Raw genomic sequence first — 10248 nt, 5'->3', positions numbered from 1 at the left:
CCACCACCACCACCACCACCATCTCTGCAACCTGCGCCACAGTGAAAAATCACACCTTCTATATTTGAGGGCAATATAAAGGTCAAAATACAAGTCTCGACAGTCATTCTTTAACAGAATCAATGTCCAAATCAATCCAAATTTGGAACCTAAAAGTCTCATTATCAAGCAACACTAGTAAGTTCTGATCGTCTCTATGGGGATTGTTTATGCTTACAGCATTCAACCTAGTTAATTCTTTTTATCACAAAAAAGCAGAAAGCTACAATGAAATCAGCGCTCAGAGAATACAAGTGCATTTTTTCCTTGGCCTTCAGGCATTTGGAAGTAGAAATTTTGATGACAAACTCTTTAAAGAAACTTTACCCTCTTTGATGGGCCCTGGCATGGTTAACAATGCCATACAAGTGGAAAAAGATTTCCAGGGAGAATATGGCCTTCAAATTTCATGCCAGTAGCCAGAAACTTGGAATCTCTTCTGGGTTTCACCACTGACCCCATTCATCTCTCCTCCTTATAATAATAAGTAAATTAGGGCTACCTCTAATTGTGCATCCCTGCAAAAACTTTAGTTCCACCTTCTCTGAAACTCCTTTCTTTTTTGTTACCTTTCAAGCAAAGAGTAACACAGAAGAGAGGTGATTGCTTCTTCCACAAAGCACAGCATAATAAAATGTTTGATCAAAATATTTTAATAAAGATTCTTTCTGACATAGATACACATACAAATGGTCGTACATGGCTGTCATAGTCTGATTGACCTATTTAATATATATATTATTCTTTACACATCCAAAACCCGCCAACAGATCCATCACAGCTCCCAACTCACCATCCAACCTGACAAACTGAATTTGTATTATCTGCAAGGAGTGGAAAATAGCAGGACTCCATTTTTAAAAAAGATTTTCTTAATTTTCATAGGACGGAAAGGCAGTCAAACAGCCATGCAAAACTAAAACTGAAAGCTCACTTTGGGTAAATAGCTTCTTGTTCTTCCTTAGTTTTATTTCTTTTTAAATTTTATTTTTTTAGAAAAATAACAAAGGATTTCACACCATAGGCAAATCAAACCAGTCTTTTAACTTAAATAATTCTCCACAGTTAAAATAACTTATATATGTACATATATATTAAAAGCAATTAAATTAGACCTTTTAAAAATGCACAGCACAGCCTGGAAAAATATTTGCTTAGCATGTTCTTATGTATAGGATCTATTGCTGTGATGTTTTTCCCTTTTGGAATGTAAAGGAGTCCCCTTTCAAAAAAGAGATCAATTCATTCATCAATTAAGAATACACCTTTCCTGTAATTTTTGGACTGAAGCAATTTATTAAAGCTCAATTTAAATACAGGGATGATGCAACTGAAAATATCCAGGTGACCTTGCATAAACCTAAGCAGCTCAAATACACCAATATTTCTCTTCATACTTGTTGGCAAATAAACCTTTAAACACTTGGCACACAGTATAAGTAATCTATAAAACAATCTTAGAGGCATTAAAAAAATCTGCACATAAGACCCATGACCTTAACACATGATAAATACTGTTGATGTGGAAGGGTCATTGAAGAATAACAAATAAATACCATGAATTGTTAATACATCATTGCAGAGTAGAAAGTAACAAGGTGCACATAAATATTTTTAAATGCAATTCTTTCAGCCACAGTCAGTTTTTTTAATATCACTCTCGCCAAAACTTTGAGCATTTTCACAGGATTAAAGTTCAGAGACAATAAAAAATACAAGTCTTCCATAGCAACATGTCTCTCTCTCGCTCTCGCTCTCTCTCTCTCTCTCTCTCTCTCTCTGGGTTTTATTTCCCCCTCACTTAAGTCAACATTTCAAGTTTTTCTCCTGGCTCAGAATCAAAATTTATTTTCAAGTGCCCTTTCTGATTTGTCTGAATGAATATTCCATCTCATGCTACCCAACCCCTCACTCCTCCTCTCCCCCTCAGCACTAGCCAAATTCACAATTATTAGTAGGATTAGTATTTTGCCATTCAAACACTCTCCAGGCTTAATAACCAAGCACTACTTCTCAACTTATTTTTCACCTTTAAGGAAGATTCCACTTCCTCGCGGTCTAGGCTGCCACCAAAGTTGCCACTTTTCTGAGAAAAAAAAGACATCCATACTCCATCCCAACTCCACCTCCCTCCTCCCTCCCTCCCCACCCCAAAGACCGAGATTCTGGGGATGTCAAGGCTAAAAGTCCCGTTTGTCTCTGATACTTCTCCTCAGTTCTTGCCTCTGCTTTGTTTGCTCTGCAAGTGTTTCACAACTACGAGAGGACCAAAATAAAGGGGGTGGGGAGCAGCTTTTCGCTTTCCTCTAGATTTTGGGTAGGTCTTGTGTTTTTCGGGGGTGTGTTTAAGGCTTCTCCGTGCACTGTTTGCAGAGGCTAGAGGAGACGCTGTTGAAAAGGGCGCACTTCTCCGGGCAGGAGGCAGCCGGGGGCAGCCCGGCGCTGAACGGGTAGCCGGCCGCCTGCTCGTAGGCGCCGAGAGCCGGGTGCAGGGCAGCAGCTGCTGCCGCTGCAGCCGCCGAGCTGGGCAGGGAGGCAGCCGAGATGGCTTGGCCCTGGTTGAGGTAGGCGACTAGGCGCCGCATCTCCTCCAGGGCCTGCGCCTGCATGAGGATGTAGTTCTTGGCGAGTAGCAGCGTGGCGATCTTGGAGAGCTTTCGCACCGACGGGCTGTGCGCGTAGGGGATCACCGCGCGCAGCTCGTCCAGCGCGTCGTTCAGGTCGTGCATCCGCCGGCGCTCTCGGGCATTGATGTTAAGCCGCAGCGCTTTTTGCTCTTTGGATTTCTTGCTGCTGCTGCTGCTGCTGCTGCTGCCGCCGCCGCCACCGCCACCGCTAACGCTGCTGCTACCCCCGCCGCCGCCGCCGCCGCCGCCGCCCAGGCCCCCCGGGGGGACGCTGGCGCCGCCGTGGAGGTGGGCATTGGAGCAGCCTTCGGCTGCCTTCGCGCCACCACCTCCCGCTCCCGGGGAGGCCCGCGGGTCGGCTACTCCGGCTCGCAGCACCAGCTCGCAGCGACCGTCGCTGTCGTCGTCGGGGCTCTGCTCGCCGCCGCTGCTCTCGGCCACCGAGCCCCGGCTAGCGCTTTCGCCGTATTTGAGGCAAAGGGCGGCCCCAGCCGGCAGGCTGCTCAGGCTAGGGTCGCTCCCAACGCCGGCCGTACCTACTAGCAGCCCGGGGACACCCACCCCGCCGCCGCCGCCGCCACTTCCCGCGCCGCCGCCGCCGCCGCCGCCGCCGCCTCCTCCAGGCGGCGGCAACAGCAGCCCTGCCCCCTCGGGGTCAGCCGGCTCGAAGCAGCCCAGGGGCGACGAGGAGGAGGACGCCGGGCGTTCCCGAGGCGGCGGCGCCAGGGACAGGTCCATGCCTGGGGGCGTGGAGCGGAAAGCCGCTTCCAAGCGCTTGGCTGTGGAGGCGCTCAGGCTCTTGTGCAGGAAGAGGTCGTCCTCGCCGGCGGCCGCTGCACCGAGGTGCATCCCGCGCTCCATGGTCCCGCGCCGGCGCGCAGCCCCGGCCGCCGCGCCCGCCGCCGCCGCCGCCGCCGCCGCCTCGGCTCCGGAGTCAGGCGGCCCCACAGACGCGCACGAGCCGGGCTCCGGAGCTGGTGCGCGCGTCGGTCCTGGTGCTGCCGGCAGCCCTCTCCCCTTCTTTCTTTTTCTTTTTCGCCTTCCCCCGCGCTCGCCGCCTCCTCTTCTTCTTCTTCTTCGTCTCCAGCCGATGGTGCTGGCTGCTGGGGCTCACCATGGGCCGCGGCCCCGCATGGTGGGAGGGTGGGCGCGGAGGGAGTGGAGCCGCCGCCGCAGCCGCCGCCGCTCTGAGCCCAGCCCCGCGCCTCCTCTCCGCACAGTTTATCTTGCTTGGATTCACCTTCAAGAGATTTCCGGACCCATCAACCAGCCGCCGCCACAGACGGGGGAGTCTTTTACATCATTATCTCTGAGTAGGTTATTATGAAGAAGACTCGCCTGTTGGGACAGCGCTTTCTACCCAATCAGGTTAACGTTTTAATTAATAGGATTAAAACGGTAACAAACAATCGCAGGCGCTATCTGGCCGCGAGTCTGAATAGTTTCATTTCCCAGGTCTGAAGACGGGCAGCAGCTAGAGCTTTATAAAAGGCGCCTGCTCCATTATTCTGCCTGCCATCTGTATACACAGCTTAGCGCATATGTTTGCAAGGCGCTGGGTCCTGTTAGTAACCCAACAACTGCCTTTAGCTTGACATGTGTGGCGACTTTCACTCATCAATGAGCACACTAAAAGCCCTACTTAAAGCCGAGGATGTTCTTTGCTCCTTCAGCAAATTGTAGATCGGCGGCGAAGCCTGCGAGTCCTGTGGAAAGCAGACGCCCCCACCCACCGCACCCCACCCCCCACTGCCCTTCCCTCGCCACTGCTGTCTCAGCTTATGCTAAATTACCCTTCCGGGCGAGAATTATACTCCACCCCTGTTAGTAGGATGACTGGGTCTGGATTTGGGGATGGGACTTTCCGAGAGGAGGTGGTGTCCCAGTTGACTTGCCCAAAATTCACTCTAGATTTTCAGCTAGTCAGAGAGCAAAGCAGTCGTCCCCCCGAACACTCAGCCTCATTTCCACACTCCCCACTGCCCATTTCCTTCCCAAATGGGAAAAAGAAAGGAAAAAAAAGCAAAATGAAGAGCAAGTGATCATGCAGCCCATTTTTTTGTTATTGTTTGTTTAAGGTGGGGTGGGAGTGATTTTGCAGTGGTCTCCAAATAACTGTTAACAGTGATGATAATTGTGAAGTACACAATTTCCTAAGCTGGAAAAAAGAAAAGAAACAAACAAACTGGTTTCTCAAACTTTCCTTAAGATGAAAATCTGGTTGCTTCAAAAGAGTCAGCTTCACCAGGAGTCAATTCCGCTCCCACACCAAGTGAGGCATTTATGCATATTTATTTACCCGGAAGCCATTTAAGGACATCTGGATCAGCCTCGGTTGTTCTTGGAGGGTTCGGGAAGGGAGAATGTGGAAACAAGCGCTCCTCTCCGGATGGGCAGTGGTACACGCGGTCCTCTCACTCCTGAGTTCGGTCTCTGGGTACACATGGTATTTAGCAGCTGGTTTTCATCCTTATGACATAAGTAAAAACAATATTTCCCAAAACCGTCCAATAACTCTTTCTTATATGGCAGAATTACTGAAGACTATGCAATTTTTGGTTTCTCTGGTTTCATTAAAAACCTTTTAATTGTGGCTTTCAGAGTTGGCCCCAGGTGTTGGACTCTTTTCATTACATTTTGCTCTAATGTGATGAAATTCTAATTCTCTCCTTACCATATGGTTAAATTTCCCCACTGAGAATTAGTTGAAAAAGGAGAAATAATCTATTAATCTCTGTAATAGAATCACAAATGAGGTTCGCCACAGAACCTGTTTTTGAATGGTAATATCAGAACAGTTGGGCACCTTATTTCATGAAGGAAGGGTGAGGGCAACATAAAAATGTCTGTATTTTCACCTGGAAAGGATGAAAAGGGGCCCAGCAGTATCTTTCCATAGTAATTCCCTGAGATCCAATCTTCAGGGGACAGAAATACTACGTAGACGTCGGTTATCTACGCTCCTTTGGATGTCCTGGAACCTAAAGATTGAGAAAGATCAGGCGGGGCTGCGGGGGGCTCTTGTGCCTGAGACCAAGACCGGGGGTTCTGCAGGCTTGAGCTGTCCCACGTGTCTCATCTGGGACCCGGAGATTGTTTACGTGCAGGGCGGCCCCTCGCTCACCGCACCCCTCCCACCGTTCCTCCCCTGGCATTCGCAGCTGTTAACCTCTCCCTTTAGAAAACTAAAGACACGCTAGTGTTACTGTTTTTCAATTAGCAGCTTTGTTTTCACTGGGATCATAAACAAAGGTTCTCGCTAAACCTAAATGGGTCGTGTATGCATGACACTAAGTTATCAAAGTCCTTGGGTCACTTTCGGGAGAGCAGAGGCTGGCCGGGTCTTGCCTCTGGGCAGAGTGGGGACACGTCTCACAATGTCTGACTTAGTTCTCCAGCCAGCTTGCCCTTTTTGTGGGCTACCACCTTACGCGGGGCGCCAGGATTCCTGCCGGCCCGAAGTGGACATTTGAAGGGGGAAGGATCGATCATGCCTGGGACTGGTGCGGGGCGCCATGCGGGACTGTGAGCGGCAGAACCGGGATGGCAGAGCAGGGGCGACACTGAGGGCAGCAAAGGCCCTGCCAGCTCAGCTAGACCCAGGATCTTCGCAGGACCTTTGTCTTTCGCCCTTAGACAACAAACACTTGAGCGCACCTCGTGGCCCTTCCCCGACCCCACCTCCACGACCTCCTACCACCTCCCTCCTCTCCCTGGCCATCCAAACTTCTGGAACAAACTTTTGCACAACTTCATTTTACTCGGTAGGTGCCAAAGCCTCTTCCTTTTGTAATTCAAGAAAATCCCCCTAGTCTTCCGGGAGGAGGTGGCTGCTTAATAGTCGCTGAAAACTTTGCTTTGGGAAACGGCCGAAGAATTTATGGAAGCTCTAAATGGCCTTACAACAACCGTTGGGGAATGGTCTTTGAGGTTTATGCCTCGTAAACTTTTGCTGATTGCTTCTGGGAAGTTGTCAGGCACTTAACACTGCATTTATCTTACAGGGCAATGAAAACACATCTGCCCGGTGTCTCGTTACTTGGTTTAATCGTCGCCAGCCCTAAGTCACGGCCTGGGCTCCTGCTCCTCAACTGTGTGGGATCCCGCCGCCTGGTTTCGGCCGGGCAGAGGGGTGACGTCAGCCGCTCACACAGTGCCCCCTGGCCGCTGGAGCTCGGGAAATCTGTGCGCTCGAACTTGGCTCCGCCAAGAAAGTGGGCAAGGATCCGGGCTCCTGATGGAACTGGCAAGTTGGAAAAGTGGCAAAGGAAAAGCCAACGTGAGCGCTTTCGGCTTGCACGGACAGAAAGGGTGGGAAATTAGGTCACGGCGAAATCTTCTGACTCACAGATGACCGCTTAGAATGAAATTACGGAAGAGAAGTCCTCTGACTCTGCAGTTTCACAGAGGATCACTGAGTTACCAAAGCGATTGGGAAATAGGAGCAGAGGACTGCCCCCAGTCTGACGGCAGCAGGGGTACGGGGGACAGTTCGGGACACTCCGGGGACCGAGCGGGCAGTGGGCGCCTTCCCTGAGGAACACCCAGCCCAGCGCCCCAGGTTCTGGGCTGGTTGGCTCATCGAGACTGGTTGGCCAAAGCATCAGGAAAGGGAACGTTTTCGGCCGGGTGTTTGATACCAAATTATAAACGCCAGGGCAGCTTGTGTAAAGGTGAATATCGTTTTGTTACTGCGGGAGGGAATACACCTACTGCTTTGAAAGGATTTTAAAATATTCAGCAAGCAACACCGCATTGAAACTAGTGCATTGAGCTGCAGACCAAACTAATTTCTAGGTACTATTTAAATTCCTTAATGGTCATCTTGATATTTGCTTGAAATTTGGGATAGGAACCCAAATAAAATCAGAACGGAACATAATCTACTGTAAAGAGCAAAGCCAGGAGTTTCTCTTTGTTATTTTTATAGTCATGATAAATAGTTTATTACTTCACTAGTTTGAAAAGTTACAAGTCTGAATTTGAGGAGCTATGTGTGTTTTCTGAGAAGGAAAATTCTCTGTGTGTTTCAATTTATCTCTTTCAGAACATTCTAAAAAGTAAAAACAAAGTTTGGCAAAAATGACAACTTTTGCTTGAGAACAGCTCTGGAAGAGCGAATCCACTGAGAGCCGTGGGAATTCTCCGCCAGCTGTGCTTCCCCAGCCGAGGAGGAATCCAACCCGGAATATCATTTCTGGTCCCCACCTCAGAGGCCCCAGCTGGACCCTCTCCCGAAAACTGTTCGGGGAGGGGGGTGCGGTCTCAGCGCCCTCCACTGCGGGGTCCAAGGCTCAGTAGCCGGGCGCGACCCCAACGCTCCAAGCCCAGCATTCTTGGCAGCTCTCCAGGCCCCAGTCAGAGGCACATTGACCTTGAAGTTGCACTTGACGTGCCCACCTGGGGCTGCCTGGTGGCGCCTGGGTCAGCTTGAAACCCGCGGGACTAAGGGGTCTAGGTGTGAGGTTCACCATCCCGCGCCCCCGCCGGATTTGGGAGCACGGGACCTACCCGGAGGCAGAGAGATTCCAGCCCATCAAGTTCCAGAGGTCAAGCCTTTCGGCGTCGTTTTGTCGTCTGTATTTTCTCATCCCCTTCGCCAAGTCCTACAAAGCTCACTTCAGAGAGACTGGGTCCACATGTGTGGGCTCATGAAGAGGACAGCGAGGGTGACGACGCTGGGGAACTAGCGCGAGCTGGCCTATTCCTGGCAGTGCGCCAAGGGCCCCCCCGTCTTGCTAGTCTTTCCAAGTTGCTTGGCTATTCCAAAACTCGACTGTGGAAAAGTTGAAACTTGTTCATATAACGTTCTTTCGAAAAGATTTTCCTTGTCTGTATCTATTTTACAGAAAAGATGTTGGTCCTCACTACTGTTTGGCGACGAGTTAGCCTAAATTTGGACAGACCTTGAAGAGAAATCCTGAGCCCTGGGAGGCAGCCTTTTCAGCGCGAGGTGCACACACAGGTCCCCGAGCCCACTACGAGGGTCTCACCTGGGTCCCGCGTGGTCTTTCCCCACCTTGGCGACTTTGAAGGCCAGGGGGACCGTACAGTGAGCGAATAACTTGGCGCCTGCATTATCACTGCTGAAACCCCAGAGAACAATGTAGGACATGCGGGTGGAGGTAGAGCAAAACTAGTGAAAAGAATTTATGAGGAATTCATAACCTCCTTGCCTCCTTGGGACAACTCCTTCATTCAGTTGTCCGCCCTAGGGGACTGTCATGCTTATTTGTGTCACATGCGTCTCTTCCCTGGAATCTTATCATCACAGAATATTAAACATTTTAAAAAATTTTAAAGATTAAACTTGTTCGAGGTAAAAATGGTAAACACTGTTAGGGATTGCCTGGCGTGTACGAATTAAGGAAAGAAAGAAACTGAAAATTCAGCTCGGCTTTGGGAATTTTAGCTTTGCGATTTAAAACCCACAGCGCCATCTCCTGGTAATAAGGAGAATATAGCGATGGATGATAATACTGAAATGCTGACTATGAAATACTCAAATAAGAGAAACGCCTCAAAAATTATTTCAGTGATAGGTTGATTATGATTACAAAACATGATCTGACATGGACATTTATTATCATTAAAAGTTATCAGACAGAATCCTGGAAGCTAATGATTTGTAAATAGAAGTTTGTATATTTATACATACATATATTTTATAGATTCAGATGCTTATGCTGTGAATTTATGATAAGATATGATTCTATATCATAAATACATAATTTTATAAAACAGTTCTCTGTTTTGCTTTTTGTGAATGATTTTAACCATATACGGTAGAAAAAGAATAATAGGATATAGTGATACATGGAAACATAAAATCTCCTAGTTCCTCATTGCATTTTACTAGTCAACATTAGTAAATACTTCAGTCCCATTTGTCTCAATAACCCCTCACTTTAATCTAAGTCTTCTATCATGGAATCTTACAAAATGTCTTATTGTCTTAATGTTAAGACGTCATGACAAGAATGTGTTAACATTATTCATACATTCTGATCCTGAAATATCATCTGAAGTTAAATTATTTTCCAAAAGTTTGATGCACATAATAGAATCATAAATACCTAATACTTTTTTTATTAAAATGTTTCTGAAGTATTCTTTCGAGCTTGCTTCCTTTTATAAATAAGTTTGAAACACACTAGAATTTAGAGATGATATCCCTATTAAAAACATTTCTCCTCCATGATTGTATACACAGGCCAGCTGCTTGACATAAAAATAAAAGTAGATATGCTTTCTGTAGTGTACAAAATATTATGAATATCCTTCAAAATTGTAGATCAAACAGACAAATATAAACTTTACTTCAGTTGAAAGATTCATTTTATTTGATTAATTAAAGTAAAGCTCTATTAAGCCAAATATTTGGACTCATTTACACTGTCAATGTAAGAGTTCCCGTTTGAAAGAAAGTTGATTATATAAAGGAGGAAGTAGATAAACGGATGGTTATCTAGAGAGCTTTTCACAGTTAAATTTTGAAATTTAACATGGATAAGTTTGATATCTTCTCAAACATCTTTGATGAGGTCATTTGATCTATTCTAGCAATGCAGTATTGTTGCAC

General features: G+C 47.6%; 1 protein-coding gene and 1 long non-coding RNA gene across 2 annotated transcripts; one reads left to right on the top strand and one right to left on the bottom strand.

Moving 5' to 3' along the window:
- Positions 1-681: 681 nt before the first annotated feature.
- BHLHE22 (basic helix-loop-helix family member e22) lies at positions 682-3959 on the bottom strand. Its single transcript, XM_030937307.1, has one exon. It carries the CDS (start codon positions 3525-3527, stop codon positions 2385-2387), a length of 1143 nt encoding a protein of 380 aa, XP_030793167.1. The 5' UTR covers positions 3528-3959; the 3' UTR covers positions 682-2384.
- Positions 3960-7082: 3123 nt separating this feature from the next.
- Positions 7083-10043, top strand: LOC104672628. The gene is made up of 2 exons (XR_749418.2): positions 7083-7463; positions 7714-10043. It is a non-coding gene; the product is annotated as an uncharacterized LOC104672628 (long non-coding RNA).
- Positions 10044-10248: the final 205 nt, after the last annotated feature.

This window comes from Rhinopithecus roxellana, chromosome 9 (genome assembly GCF_007565055.1).
Source record: "Rhinopithecus roxellana isolate Shanxi Qingling chromosome 9, ASM756505v1, whole genome shotgun sequence".
In the NCBI taxonomy this organism is placed as follows: Eukaryota; Metazoa; Chordata; class Mammalia; order Primates; family Cercopithecidae; genus Rhinopithecus; species Rhinopithecus roxellana.
The sequence above is the reverse complement of the archived record's forward strand: the minus strand, read 5'-3'. Positions and strand labels throughout refer to the sequence as shown.